This window comes from Uloborus diversus, chromosome 9 (assembly GCF_026930045.1).
Source record: "Uloborus diversus isolate 005 chromosome 9, Udiv.v.3.1, whole genome shotgun sequence".
NCBI classification, from domain to species: domain Eukaryota; kingdom Metazoa; phylum Arthropoda; class Arachnida; order Araneae; family Uloboridae; genus Uloborus; species Uloborus diversus.
Genome location: NC_072739.1, coordinates 16,767,590 through 16,783,443, shown reverse-complemented (window position 1 = coordinate 16,783,443; position 15,854 = coordinate 16,767,590). Strand labels below are relative to the sequence as shown.

Below are 15,854 nucleotides of genomic sequence, written 5' to 3'. Positions count from 1 at the left end.
GATAAGCACCCTCACTCACGAACACCTTTACCGTCCTGATTAACTTATCCAACTAAGTTCTTAATATTAAGTTCCTAATCTTTTCTTCTATTTACAATAATGCAGCAATTTAACCAAAAATGTTAAATTCACTTTTATCTGTAAGTCAGACGTAATTCCAAAACGTTTTGAGCTTATTTATCATTGATTTTGCGACGAAAAGCTCAAGCTTTCGGTTTTTAGCACGGCCAAGAAAATTTCTGCGGGAAGAGGTACCATTTAATCCAGCTAATCGGAGAACTTGGCAAACAATTTTTGGTGAAAATTAAATGTAAAAATTTCATTTAACTCTGCATAAGCTTTTACAGCTATCAAATGTGTATTTTTCATAAATTTTTTAACTGTATACCTCCGATCACGCTTTGTCAGCGTTTCCGCTTGACTTTTTCTTACCTTGTTTTCAGTCCGACTCTTTTCTTTAAAGTATTTTATCAAGCATTTAAACCAATTTACCGCTACTATGAGGAAAAAACTCAAACTTCGAATTGTGTTTGTGATTTTTTACGAATACCAGTCATTTTAAAGTACTAAGCACAATATTAAGGAATAAATAAACAAAAAATTAAAACCAAATGACTTTTAATTGTCAACACAATGCAAAAATAATAAAAGAATGACATCTGATAATTTTAATTATGAATTTATTCGAAAATATTTGAGTGTACGATGACTTTTGTGACGTATTATTTATCTGTCTCTTCGTTTTTTGACCCATTTCAAAAAGAAGATTCGTCAATGTTTTGAAAAAACTACAGGGTTTCATTTAGAATGACATAGGAATGATGCGAAAAAATATTGGACTTCAAAATCGAATTCAGTTTCGTGTTATTTTGGTTTTACTAAAAAATTTCAAAGTGTACGAACACTTTTGTGAGCCACTGTATAAGTGTACATAGCTCAGTTTATAAAAAGGATATGTACATCGACGGAAAAAAAATTAAAACCTAAGGTTTTTTTCACAGAAAGTTTTGTTATGTCTTCCTCAACGATGTCTCAAAAGTCCCCGACTTTTTGCTGCACGCTTTCTCCGTTTTTTGCGGGGGAGAAAGCATGAAATTTCAACTTTTCTGTCTAGGAAAGTAGGGTATCATTTCTAACGTATTCTTTTGCGCCAAGTTTAATAACAAATGCTCGTAAGATACGTATTTTAGCAGTTATGAATGAGTTTTCTTCATAGAAATTGCCAAAACACTTCACTTTTCAGAGATTTTTTCCAGTATCATTATTGAACTTCAGAGCCGTTTTTTTATCTCCAGTGTCACTCAGGATTTCTTCTCTTTCTTTTTCAAGCAGTCATTTTCAGTACCAAACGCAATGAACCTTATAACAGATTACAAAGTATTGGCGCAGATGGGGGGGGGCACGACTTCCATGATACTCCCCCTACCCTCTTTATATCCACCCTTTCATGTAGTGCCCAAAAAAATTGAATTCTAAAAGATATTAACTTTTTCTTTTGGTTTCGATTTTTTTTACATTTTTTCAAGCAAACATTTAAATATTACCATGCTTTGGGGCGTTTCATGATCCCCGTGACTCCCCCTCCCCCCTTGTATCTGCCACTGGGCTTATGCATAACTCAAAACCACTTAAAAATATGTTTAAAGCATTTAACTAGAAAAAAAACATTTAAAAATATCGCTCTAGCCCAATTCGTACGGAGATTCTATGTTCTTTCTCCTCAGCAACGACTTGTTGGAAATTTTCCCCTGTTTCTGGCAAACCTCTCTCCTTACCTGTAGAAATTTGCTAAAAATGGCCAACATGTACATCTCCATACTAAACGAAATATTCAATCGGAGATAACTAAAAGAGGTTTCCTGCGTTTTATTGTATAAGTAATTGCTTTAATACTCTTTTAAAATCTTCGGTTCTATACGTTTTACATTTCTCGGTAGTAATCATGTTGTGTGTGATAAATATTTATGTTAGATCGGTTTGGCTCATCGTCTTGAATTTTTTCTAGCTAAGTGCGAGTAAAAAGGGCCAAAATTAGCTAGAAATGGCAACCCTGCTCCAAGATTGAAAATGTGAAGGTGCTCCGATCAGCGAACATTATTCAGTTGACAGTTCATGTGAGCTGTGGTGATTACTTTCCGTGCTAAAGTTCTAAACGCTTTTGGTCTGTTAAAAAATGACACAAGCAAATCCGATTAAACCTCCTAATGTTCTGGTCTTCGCCGATGGAAAAAACTTTACTTTCATTGAGAAAAATCTTTTCAAGTGTCTTCCTTCAGATAGGTACATTATTTACCAACTGAACGCCGTCGATGCAAATGCCAACCTTTGGGAGGATAACACTGTGCTGCTAGTAATATTCAGTGACTCATTGGATAGCAAAACGAGTGAAACTTTTCTAAAGTACGCAGAACGCGGAGGAAACCTATTGGCATTTTGTTCTAACCTGTCTTGCCCGAGCGTAATGTTAGAAGAATCTGAAAGCAAAGAAGGTGCTGTTACCATAAATTATGGAGATATAACGGATGTGGCTGTTTATCGTGGGAAATATTCATATAAATCTGATGGAAGTGAAATACTCTCCTACGACAATAATGGCAAATCTGTAATTCACAAAACCAGTTTGAAAGATGGTGTTTGTATCATTTCAGAAGTTCATCTAGCCGTTGAGCCTGCGGCATTTAAAAGGGATGATATGTCCTCGGCTGAAGAAAATGAAAAGCGTCTAAATGTGTTGAAAAATATATTACATAAACATTTTCATCTCCACGAAATGGATTTAGCACAACCAATCCCATCCTTGACTCCGGGATATGTAATGGCAGAAGACGACAAAAGCTTGAATAGTTTGATGAAGGATTTAAAAATCACAGAAATTCCTGTTGATACATTTTCACGGTATTTGTCTAGTGACGAGGAAAAATCAAATGCGAGACCACAACCTTTAGTTCCTCACAACCTGCAGTCTCCAAGGCTATCTTTCGACAGTCATATCTACTTCTCGAAATTGAAAACTGCGAATATAGGACGCCAGCTTATTTATTTCCCAGTAGTTCACACAACTATGATAGTTGACATTTTCCCGCAATGTGATGGACTTGTCATTGTTGCTGGCGAACAACTTGCTGGTAGAGGTAGTGGCGCCAACAAATGGATCAGCCGTGCGGGCTGCGCTAAGTTCACTTTACATATTACGGTGCCTCTTTCGTCATATACAGGTCAACATTTGTCCATATTACAGCACGTCTCTGCCTTGGCTGCTGTACATGGCATTAAGAGTTTAAGCGGGTATGATAAATTAAACTTGGCTATCAAATGGCCAAACGATATTTATTATGGCAAAGAGTGCAAAATCGGTGGAGTCCTTATGACTTCTACGATCCAAGGCGACCTAGCGCACGCCTATATAGGAATTGGAATCAATGTTTCAAATACTCATCCGACAACTTGCGTAAATGATGTAATTCAATCTTTCAATGCATCAAGCAGCATGACTTTAAATGAGTTAAGAATCGAAGAAGTTGTTGCATATACATTGAATTACATAGAGCATTTTGTTAATGATTTAAACAAATCAGGATCTCCTCATTTCCTGGATCTATACTATTCCTATTGGTTGCATCGGGGGCAAAGGGTTAAAGTGGCTTCTGAAAACGAAGAAGGGCGTATACTGGGAATAGACGAGTTTGGTTATCTCGTTGTAATTACTGATGGGGGACGAAAAATGGTTCTGAGACCAGATGGGAATAGTTTTGACATCATGAAAAATCTTATAACTCTGAAATAAGTATTGAAAGGTAAAAACTGCTGCTCAAATCTTTTGTTAAATTAGTTATTGACCAATATTGCTCATTAAGCAAAGAAAAGTGTTTGAATTTGAGCTCATTTATTATGGTTTCTAAAAAGCCAAATAAGTTTGTTTGGACTTTATTCTTGAAGTATGCATGTGTTTTTGGTTCTACTTTTTAGCTTGAAATTCCTTCAAAAAAACATCGAAATTGATATAATTTCTAGAAATTTGTATTCAGAAAATTAAAATTTGTTATTTGTAAATTGTTTATATTTAATATTGAATTTATTTCATGAAGTTCTACATGCTTGCAATTTCTTCTGAATTTTACTGTTGGAATTAAGAAACTACTTTGGTTTTTAATAAAGTATCGAGAGAAAAAAATCTATTAATATAAATACAATCTTCTGATAAGTGTACTTGATTATGTATGTTATTATTATTATTATTTTTTGTTGGTATGTAATGTAGTTATTATATACGAATTTCAACTGAACTATAGTCGAAAAAAACTGAATCCTCCCCCACCCCTTTTTTTTTTTGTTACATTTTCTTAAAGTTCAAGAGTTTTGTAAAATAGATATAATTTTCAGTATGGCAGAATAAAGTTTTGTTAAATCAGAGAAATACAACTTTTTTCGAATAAAAAGGTTTTAAATTAGAAATTTCATGTTATTTCTGACTTAAAATATTTTGTTGCATACAAAGTACTGAGCACAATTAGTTCAAACTTTTTGCCTTCTTTAAATAGCTAGGTTTTTAGATATAGCAACACTTAAAGCACAGTAAAATAGTTATCATGTACCCGGTACACCCCCTTGCCAGAAACCAAAAAACTGCCTCTTTCCTCAATCAACATTGATTTTGAAGCTGGCGCTTTGCAATAAGATAATAATTCTGCTATATTTAATATTGTTTGAACTTTATTTTGATTGCCCTAAAAATGTTGCCCTAAAATTTTATCTAAATTGTATCATAATTTCTTTAAACGCTCTTGCCATTAGCTTGACTCAGGGTTTTAATTTTTGGGATAGCAGAAATTCTGAATTTAGCTATTGATAAAGCACGGGTGTAAACACATAAATATAACTAATAAAAAGTTTGGGTGGAAAAGAATTGCAGTTATGTCCCTAAATGCCGAATCGTCAGACAAAATTTTATGAACAAAGAAATTTTTGAAAGGTGACAGCGACCTCCTACCGGGCACTCTTGGCTTAGCTGCACAATAGTAGATTTTGATTGAATTTAACTTCAGCTGTGATGTTTGCAACCCAGATCAATCACACTCATACTGACCAACTAATAAAATAAGCGTGAGTGGCATTTTTCCTCCAAAGTGATTGGAATTCGTAAACAACCAATAACACTTCTCCTTGAACCGAATGGCTGTATATTAGAAACAGGAAATCAAAAGATTTTCGTGAAAAATAGGATGGACACACCCACTCGACGGCCGTTAAGAAGGGTTGGGTGGCCGTTGCTAGGGGTGTTTTTAAAGTTAAGTCTATGGGCCGAAAATTCCGTGCCGCAAAAAAATGCCTGTTAAGAAGGGTGACCGCTTAAGACAGGTGGCTCGAAGAGGTTTCACAGAACCAGTAGCGTAACAAGGAGTTGGCAGGAGTAGTTCTCGCCAGGGGCGCAGTAGCCAGGAGACGGCATTTCGACTCATTTGAAAAAAAAAAAAGAGGGATTTTTTTTTTCAGATCATAGAATTTGAAACATGCAAAAAAAAAAATAATTAAAACAACTCGCAAGAAAAAGAGCTAGATGGGGTATATATATAACATCTACTGAGAAGGATTTAGGACATTGGGAATCATTAAAAGAAATTCTAAAAATGAAAATGAGAAAAAAAAATACAATACTGCTTCTTATTTGTCAAATCATTAAATCAAAATGTTGAAAAAAAAAAATTTTTTTCGGAGGTCATAATGACCTCCGGTGACTTCCCATTTGGGCGACCCTGGAGGGGGCGCAATTTCTTTAGTTCACCAGGGGTACTAGACCCCATAGTTACGCTACTGCACAGAACTGCAATTTTCAAAACAAATTTCCAATTTGTTCATTCTAAAAAATCTCAGCCATCTTAATTATTTCACTTTGCCCCACATTCCCATATTATTAGCTCATTCCCCTACTTGAGATTAACTCAGTTAAAGTAACATTGCATTTTTAAGAGGGGTGTCGCTATTGTCACCAGTGAGCGACTTATTACTAATTTCATACCGGAGGCTGTTTCTATGCCTGTTTCACAGGGGAATTAAAAATTACGTTCGGGGGTGGGGGGGGGAGAAGGGTCTGATCATTGCTGTTTTTACATATGCCGTTGCCTTAGAGCAACAGCAAAACATCTAAATACCAGTAATAACACTGAGATATCCTGCTGTAGCTATGAGGCGACAATATATAAACTACCACTGTAGGATCGGAAATACAGGAGAGTTTCGAAAACTCAGTACTCGATAACTCGGTCGAATCCAAAAAACTCGGTCACATTCTGGCAGGACGAAAAAAACTCCAGGCGAAAAACATGTCTCGCGCCTATTTCAATTTTCCCGCACTTCAACTCAGCAACTTTTTGATTCAGATTAGGTAGGCCGGGGTGGTCTGATCGGTAAGGCTTCCTACTAGTGACCAAAGGGTCCCGGGTTTGACCTAGCCGGTCGATGATCCACCGTCTTCATTAATGGTGACTGGGGGACGTTAAATATGCTCGTGGTCAAAGTCACTCCAAGTGAAACGATACCTCTGGGGGTACTGGACCAAAGATTTCTCGACTTCTGGTCTGGATCAAAAAATCAGAGCTGTCTTCAGGGTCCCATCCAACTGGTTCAACCACAAATAGTGATAGGTACGTGGGACCCTAGAGTGAAAAAAAAAGTTCACATTAGGTCGAGTTTTTGGGAGTAGTACTATAGATGTAAAACCTAGGGTTGACCCCGTTTCGGTGCACCCCTGCTCAACGTTGCACCGCTGTACTTCACTCTATTTACGCAATAATTTTCGATTGCAGTCGGAGCTGAAGAATCGGCTTCTGCTAAATATTCCGTTGCAAATGGTCGTAGGGAATTAGTAAGTAATTCAGTAAAATATAGTTATGAATGCGATGAAGTTTTATAAACATAAGTGTTAGCAAGTCGCAACCCTATTTAAACCACCGCGACACAAAAATGGGTCTCCACCCAATTGGTTGCAATCCGCCAATCTAAACAAAACTGCAATTTGTGAACTTGTTTCACTTAAAAGTTCATAAATTACAGTTGCACGTACACATGCATCATATATAGACATAGTAAACTAGGCTGCGTATCCCCACGACAAAAAATCTGAGGGTTGCTCCCCAGCGGTAATTAAAAGCTGTATTTATAAAAATGTCCAAATTCAACTTTGCTTAATGTTACTACACTTAATAGTTGAACTATGGAAAATACTTTGTCCGTATAAAAAATTTGAGGGGAATGGAATCGAAAAAGAAACAAAAAAGGGAAAAAAAGGAAACTTAGTTTTATTGAAAAATGTTAGATTTACACTTATTCTCAAACTTTTGCTATGTAGCAAGTAGCTCTTCTATTTGTAATAGAAAAATACTTCCCTTCGAAAAAGTTTCTAAAATCTCATGAAACACATACAATACACCGACAGCCTGGATATGAAAACCAGAGACTTCAGTTTCGTCCTTTTTATGGACTCATCAGCCTGGAATAGTAGATAACCGAGCTGGAGGGAGGGGTCATCTTATTGAAGCTGATAGTGCCAGCAAAATGAAATTTCTGTTTGCATTATTTCCTCGTATTTCTAAAAAAAATCAATCTTCGAATCTCGTATTTGAAATTAATTTTTGTGAGGTTTAACTGCGTGTGCTTTCCATTTTTCAAATAATGAGTAAGTTTTTCAAATATCAGTTGCAAGAGTTCGGCGAATTCTAAGTTAGGTTGAGACATTATTTAATCATCCCATTACTCAATCTAACTTCATTATTCTTTACACTTTCCTTTCATAAAATATTGATTTTGAACAGAAAACAAAAGTTCTGAACTGAAATCATCTCCTTGGCATCAGAAGTGCAGATGCATGATTATGTAAATTCGGATGTTCCTTCATAAATACAATCGTGGAGTATCAAACACATTTCTAAACATTGCAGTACCTGGTGGAGTCTCTGACTTTCGAGATGGCTGATAGTATCGTATCAAATGACGCCAATTCTGGACAGTCTCCAGCATCAGATGAGCAGTTGTGTTTGTCTCCGAAATCGATTGAATCCAATGATAAACCGATTCCTATGGATACAAATGGCGATAAACGGGAATCTGCCGAGAGGGAACAACCACCAAGTTCGGGCGCTCAACACGAAATGGCGGAAGTTCAAGATCTTCCAATGGATTCGAATGGCCATAAAGAATCCGCAAGGAGTGAACAACCGGATGTGAAACACGATGTGATGGACATTGGCCAAGTGTTGACACCTCCATCCGAAGAAGAATCTGCAATGGAAGTTTCTCCAGCCACAGAAGATTCTTCCAAGGATATAGATTCCAGTGAGATGACGGACACTTCCGAAGCGGGAGACGTCGAAGACCTTGCTTTGGATCCAGCGACCGAGAAAGAAGTGGCCATTGAAGAGCTTATTGACGATCTTCGAAATTACTTCCAGAAAGCCGAGCTAAAGAAGACTACAGCAAGTTCCGAACAATGCGGCGTGCTTTCAAACAAGATGCGGTTTTTGAAACATACGCACCACAAAAATGAGAAATGCGATTGCTTTGAGATAGTAGACAAAGGTGGACTGCTGAACGCTCATCGACCAAAAACCCGGAAGGTGGTGAAATTAACCGAAGATCGTCGTTATGCAATAAAAATAGACATGCCAGAGTTTTCTAGAGGAGATATTAGTGTAATGATTGTAGATGGCAAGCTTTCAATTTATGCCAAGCGAAGTCTCGATACAGAGTGTGGTATCGAATGTCACGAGTTTCACGAGATTCTTAAAGTGCCCCGGGACGCAGTCGTTTCTAGCGTTGCTGCAGAATTGTTCGTCGAAGGATACTTAATCGTGCAGCTGTATAGAAGAAAAGTACGCGTCAGTAAGTGATTTTAAATATTAACCTTTTGAGTGGAACTGTTTTAAAAGTTTATTAGAAGTTGAAATTATTGTTAAATAACAAATTGTGAGATCATCTATTTGCAATAGAAAATTACTTTAATTTGAAACATTCTCTAATATGTAATGAAGTATATTTCCAGATTGGAATAAAATATCTGTTAACATGATTTTTCTTGTGTTTCTAGACAAATGTTCGTAAATATATTTTTTAAAGAGTTAGCAATTGCTTAATATGTATGGTGATTTTTTTTCAATTACAGTAACACATTGATTACTTTAACTTTAAGTACTTGTAATTTCGGTTTTGCTTTAAATGCCGAAATATTTCTAAATATGATCCATTTTCTATACTCGTTCTATGAGTACTTCAAGGTGGGAAATCTTTTTCAAGTTATGTCATAAATGTGAAGTTTTAAAATTCTTGATGTGAATCGGATAATATTTTACCGATATGAGCTTCAGTTTTCAATCTTGTGGGTATTAAGGGACATTTTTTTACATTGTATATGAAATTCCGAATAAGCAAAATTTTCAGATGTTGTAACATATGGAAAAAATCAATCCAGCTAACTTTTCGTTTTCAAAAGTTGTTCGAGAGAGGGAGGATTAAAGAGTGTGGATGAGGGGGAGACTGCCTCCTCCGTTTCAAGAGGAAAGGTGCCTTTTTTAAGTTGAAGATTTATAGTCGTTCAAAATACGATAATGTTGATCTAAGATAATGTTGATCAGGTACTTACAAAACCCTGAACACTCGGTTCTATTTTTATTTTTATTTTTCTCATGTTATTTCATAAATAGGATTTTTAATTGAATTTAAAGAAGGCTGTCTACTGAGGCCATCCGTTATAAATTTTGATAAGGTCATTTAATCAGTCATGACGTTGACATCCATTAATATCCCTAAGATTTCCAAAAAATGCTGAACATTGGTGGCACCACCCATCTAATCCCCCCTTCCTCCCCCCCCCCCCCCCTCGAGCTCTGAGTTTGCTCTAAGAGACAAGCCTTACGATGTAAATTATGTTTTAAAAATGGTTTAAACTGCCGAAAGTGAGTTTTACTTTTTTAATACGATATAAAAGAAGCATCAAAAAATTTTGAACACTTGACTTTTGGAGAACTTCTCTTCTACAAAAATCTGACTTTTCGGAACAGCTCTTATCTCTCTTTATCTACGGAATAAGTAAATGATACTTTTAGATAATTAAGACCTGGATTCTGCACACGACTATTTGCAGACCATGTTCTGAAAATACATAAAAGCAGTTGATATTCAAAGTGCAATTTCAGAACAATATTTTGTACGTTATGACTCCCCAATGCATGCCCCTGTTGGACACTAAGTCCTTTCCGCTAATCCAACGATTCGTAAAATCTAATTTATAATATACACATAGAAAGAATGAAGAAATACACATAGATACATCTTTCGAAATTTTAATTAGTGTTCAAAAAAATGACGTGTAATTTCGACCTAAAAGCTTAATCTTTCTGTTTTCCAGGCGTCAAATTTGAAGCAAAGGTTATGAAGAGCTGTAGGGTGAAATATTCAAAAATTCTCTTCTGGATATTGGTGAAGTTTACTCTTTGTAATGTATCCATAACTCATCGTATAAACACCGGCCATTTAAAAACTAACATTTTGTTTGTAAATGATCGTAGCTTCTTTATCTTCACTAATAATAAAGCTGAAAATCTGGATGTCTGTTACACGCCTATCGCCTAGGCCGTTCTGCAGATTTTCATGAAATTCGGCCCAAAATTAGTTTGTAGCATCGGGGTGAGCACCACGAAGCGATTTTTCAAAAATTCGATTTTGTTCTATTTCAGTTTTTTGCCACCATAGGTGGATTTAATTCCTTTGAAGCAATGCTGAGTAAATTACCAGAAAAACAGACTTAAAAAAAAAAAAAAAAAAAATTACACAGCTACTGTTGACAAAAATTTCGATGGGAAGAGCTGGCGTTTTTTTTATTTATTGGATAACTCGAAAAGTTTTTGCGTTTGGTAATAAACCAATTATTTCAGAAAGGGCATAAATTTTTTTTTTTCAAAATTAAGTTAGCTGTGGTTTTACCGTATTTGTATGTAGAAAAATAGACTAGTATAGGTAGGAAGTCAATCCTTTTACAACAAAGCACTTTATTTAGGGGTCACATTTTTCCTTTCTTTTACAAAAAAGGAAGTATTGTATTCGCGAAAAAAAATTTCACTTAAAAATCGGCCTTAACTTCCATTTTGTTTGCCCCCGAATGAATATTGATTTTTTTTTTTTACAACCCGACCACACGTGGATACATGCCCAAGAACGTATAGACACCTGAAGAATCCAGTTTGGCGATTCCCGAGTTAATTACAACGAGTTTTCTCGTGACGTATGTGTGTATGTATCTCGCATAACTCAGAACGGTATATCCTAGAAAGTTGAAATTTGGCACATAGACTCTAAGTGGGGTGTAGTTGTGCACCTTCTCTTTTGGTTGAATTTAGATGTTCCAAAGGGGTCTTTTACACCTTTTTGCGGTAAAATCATTGTTAATTTCAATTTAAACTCAAGCGGTGCTATAATTTGGTAATATGTCGCCAACTTGGCGACGAATTTGACCATGTTTTTTCTTTTCTTTTAATTTTTTTTTTCATTTGACCATATTTAGAGTTAAGCATTGAATCACATTAAAACTCAATGTTGGGAAAATTTATCTGCATAAAACGTTTTCTTTGCTTCGGTTGGCAACAGACTTTGGTATGAAAGTATTTAAAGGGTTTTTTTTTTCCTCACTACGAGGCACTATTATCTTTAAATTGGAGTAAAAGGAAGTCATACGGTGCACACATCAGTTCGTTTAGTGCAGAAAGGGTATAAGTCCCGGAATTATGTTCATTCTGCACTAAACGCGAATGAATGAACAGTAAGACGCAATGCGAATATATGGCATGATTATAGAACTAGATTTTTTGGCGTAATGAAGTAAAATAACTTTAATCTTGCATTATTACGGGAGTGGCAGGTCCGTCATTAGGGGTTCGTGGGAGGGGGATTCGAAATCACAACATGATGAGGCAGAAAAGTATCGGAATGAAATTCACGTATTTCTCGGGGATTTTATTAACATCACTCTAGGGACTGCAAAAACAACTGTACGCTTTCATTGAGGTATGCGCTGGTCAAAATAAGAACACTGTAGAAGACTTTTTCCAGAAAAACACTGAAGAAATTTAACAAGACTGCTGAATGAAATTCACTTATTTCTCAGGGATTTTATTAACATCACTCTAGGGACTGCAAAAACAACTGTGCGCTTTCATTGAGGTATGCGCTGGTCAAAATAAGAACACTGTAGAAGACTTTTCCAGAAAAACACTGAAGAAATTTAACAAGACTGCTGAATGAAATTCACTTATTTCTCAGGGATTTTATTAACATCACTCCAGGGACTGCAAAAACAACTGTGCGCTTTCATTGAGGTATGCGCTGGTCAAAATAAGAACACTGTAGAAGACTTTTTCCAGAAAAACACTGAAGAAATTTAATAAGACTGCTGATGACTTTCCTCTGAGAGGACATTTTTTTGTCCTTTGCGACCGGAATTTCAGGGCAGTAAAACGAATGTTAAACAAATATGACATATTATTACCATACGAAATCCAATCTCTTATAAATGAAAATCTGAAATACAGTAGGCGCCGCTTAATGTCATCACTTTGGGACAAATACAATTTGATAACAATAACCGAAAAAAATCCAGGAGACACAAATAAATGATTTTTTTTTTCAATTAAGGTGCATTTATTTTGGCAACCTCAAATTAAAATCACAGTGACTCAACTGAACGCACTTTCAAATTATAAATTATTAAATTAACAGAATGGAAATATCTGAATTATAAAAAGTTAAAGCTAAATTATGCAATTTTTAATCACATAGTAATAGGTGAAGTAAAATATGACCGTTTTCCTTGACATTCGTAAACCAGTTTCAAAGCACATTCAGCTTTTCTATCTTTTCCAGCATGGTTTTGCTTGTTTAAATTTTAATTTAACTTCGCTTTGTTTAAATTTTAATTTAATTTCTCTTTGTTTTTCAATCTCGACACAATTTTTTAATAGTTTACAAAGCAATGGCAACAATGGAGGTCCTTCATCAATGCCATGTCCAGCGACTGAATTTTTTTAGGTTCGAAAGAAAGTTTTTTTAGGGGGAGTCTGTGGTCACTGGGGGGCGAACTTTCTGTAACTTCATTCCTAGAAAATTTTGAATTTCTACTGAAAACAACAAAAGGCTACACAGAAAGTGTCTCGTCAGGGTTTGCCAATGTATTTCTGTTAATTGAGGAAAAATAACGGGGAAAAAATTGAAAGTTTATGAAAAAGTGATAACAATAAACGAAGTCGCTGATTACAATATCCGACTTTTTCAACGTGTATTAACATACAAGTGTTTCGGGACTTCATGGTTCAGATAACATTAAACGAATGATAACACTAACCGTGATTACATTAAGCGGCGCCTACTGTAACATCAGGATTCACCGTCAAATCTGTTAAAAACAATGAAATCTGTAACTGCTATAAAAAAGTGTCATTCATTTTTTAAGAGGACTTCACTCTCGAATTGATGTTTGGAAAAAAATTCTACTGGGAAACAAATGGTTTCTCAACATTCATGATGTTCAAATATTCGATAGGAAAGGAATGGTTCCAAGGAACGGTGTCAGGCTAGCTATTTTATAGATTGTTTTCAATAGCATATTGCAAAGTAACGCTTATCGGCTGAGTTACATTTGCCAATATTGGGTACAAGGGGGGAAAATTTCATAATGTAGGAAGAAATAAAAAATATCAAGATGGTTATTCAGAGCAATTTTGAACATAATCATATTAATATGCACATCGACGTTGGTATACACAACTAAACATGAGAAAGATAGAAAAAGATTTCCATAGAGGATGCATTTGATGAATATGAATAGTTTTTTGTACACATGTGAAAATTTGAGCTTTTTTCTCACTTTGTTTAATTTTATTTTTTTACATCAGATTTTATAATTTCACAAAAGCAAGCCTAGAAAAAGAGGAAAATACAAGATGTATTTCCCTAAGGTAGTGAATTTATGCATATGGACTTAATTTCTTTCGTCCGTATGTAATATTATTTTTAATTATTATAAATCAGTTTGAAACAAATCTATTTCACTTGATTTACGTTTTCATATTGATTGCAGACATTGATTGCAAAATTTTCAAAAGTTTTAATTTCAGTGATGAAATGAAACGTAATTTAAGGTGAGGTAATGTTCCTACTTGTGGTTGGATTAGTCATAAAAATTCTTGCATAATTTATTTTATTTAAGAATGAAATAAACATTTTTTATTGAATCCCGAAAAGTTGCATTTGTTGACCTTATGCCATTTCTGAAATAATCGATTCAAATAAGGTATAAAATCGTTCAGGATTAAATTATAAATACCGAAAATTTTGAAGGTTAGAGGTCATTAGACCCCTTAAACATTATGAAGGTTTTTTTCAACAAAATGGAAAGAATAGGATGCTTAGGAAAATCAATGATAAATCATTTCAAGCAGGAGAAACTTTGAAAGTCTTCGATAAATGACTTATCTTTTTACTTCCTTTTACAAAAAAAGGAAGTACAGTAGGACCTCGATTATCCGAGCTAACTGCGACCGCTACTGCCTCGGATGTCGAAAATCTCGGTTAATAGAAACTTTCTACAAAATATTTTCAAAATCGCAAATTTCAAAAAGTATCAATAAAAAAACAAAAGAATATTCTTAAAGGATGAAAATGAACGTTTGAAAAGGAATGTTTTACAGTTAAAAAACTAAAAGTGAAAATAACTTGTAGTAAGTTTTATTCAGTCAATTAAATACTTTTACAATATCAAGTTAAAATCAGAAAAAAAAAAAAAAAAAAATCTGAAAAATATTTTAATTTTAAAATTAAAAATTCATTATTTTGTTAAACGTACATTCTTGTTTTGAAAAAAATGCATAAAATACCTGAACAACAGAAATGAAACGTCTTATCTTTGTCGCGGCTTACCTATCTACAAAAAACAGACTTTCTTATCTGCTCGGTTAACAGAAACCTCGGTTAATCGAGGTTCTACTGTACTGTGTTCGCAAAAAATTTTCACTCAAAAATAGACCTTAATTTCCATTTTACTCACCCCCGAATGAATATTGAAGATTGTTTTTTTTTTCGACTTGACCACACGTGAAAAAGTGCCTAAGAACGTATAGACACGCTAAATATCCATTTTGATGATTCCCGAATTAATTACAACGAAATTTTTCGTGACGTCTGTATGTACGTGCGTATGCGCGCATGTGCGTATGTATGTCGCATAACTCAAGAACGGTCTGTCCTAGAAAGTTGAAATTTGGTACGTAGACTCCTAATAGAGTCTAGTTGTGCACCTCCGTTTTTGGTTGCATTCGGGTGTTTCTAAAGAGTTCTTTTCCCCTTTAGGGGGGGGGGAATCATTGTTAATTTCGATGTAAACTCAAGTGGTGTTATAATTTGGCGGACACTTGGCGATATATCGCCAGTCTTTTGGTCGCCAAGTTTTGTCGCCGAATTGGCGACAAATGTGGCGATTTTTTTTCCTTTTTACTTCCTTTTACAAAAAAGGAAGTATTGTATTCGCGAAAAAATTTTCACTCAAAAATCGCCCTTAATTTCCATTTTGCTCACCCCCAAATGAATGTTGAGTTTTTTTTTCGATTCGACCACATGCGGAAAAGTGCCTAAGAATGTATAGACACGCGAAATATCCATTTTGACCATCACCGAGGTAATTACAACGACTTTTCTCGTGACGTCTGTATGTATGTGCGTATGTGTGTATGTGCGTATGTATCTCGCATAACTCAAAAATGGTATGTCCTAGAAAGTTGAAATTTGGTACATAGACTCGTAGTGGGGTCTAGTTGTGCACCTCC

At 35.1% G+C, this 15,854-nt stretch overlaps 1 protein-coding gene across 1 annotated transcript in view; it reads left to right on the top strand.

Moving 5' to 3' along the window:
• Positions 1-7,958: 7,958 nt before the first annotated feature.
• The window catches only part of LOC129229776 (protein TANC2-like), a 50,943-nt gene continuing 43,047 nt past the window's right edge, over positions 7,959-15,854 (top strand). The window contains exon 1 of the mRNA XM_054864149.1: positions 7,959-8,871. Coding sequence (XP_054720124.1) covers positions 7,959-8,871 — 913 coding nt within the window. The remainder of the gene's footprint in view (positions 8,872-15,854) is intronic.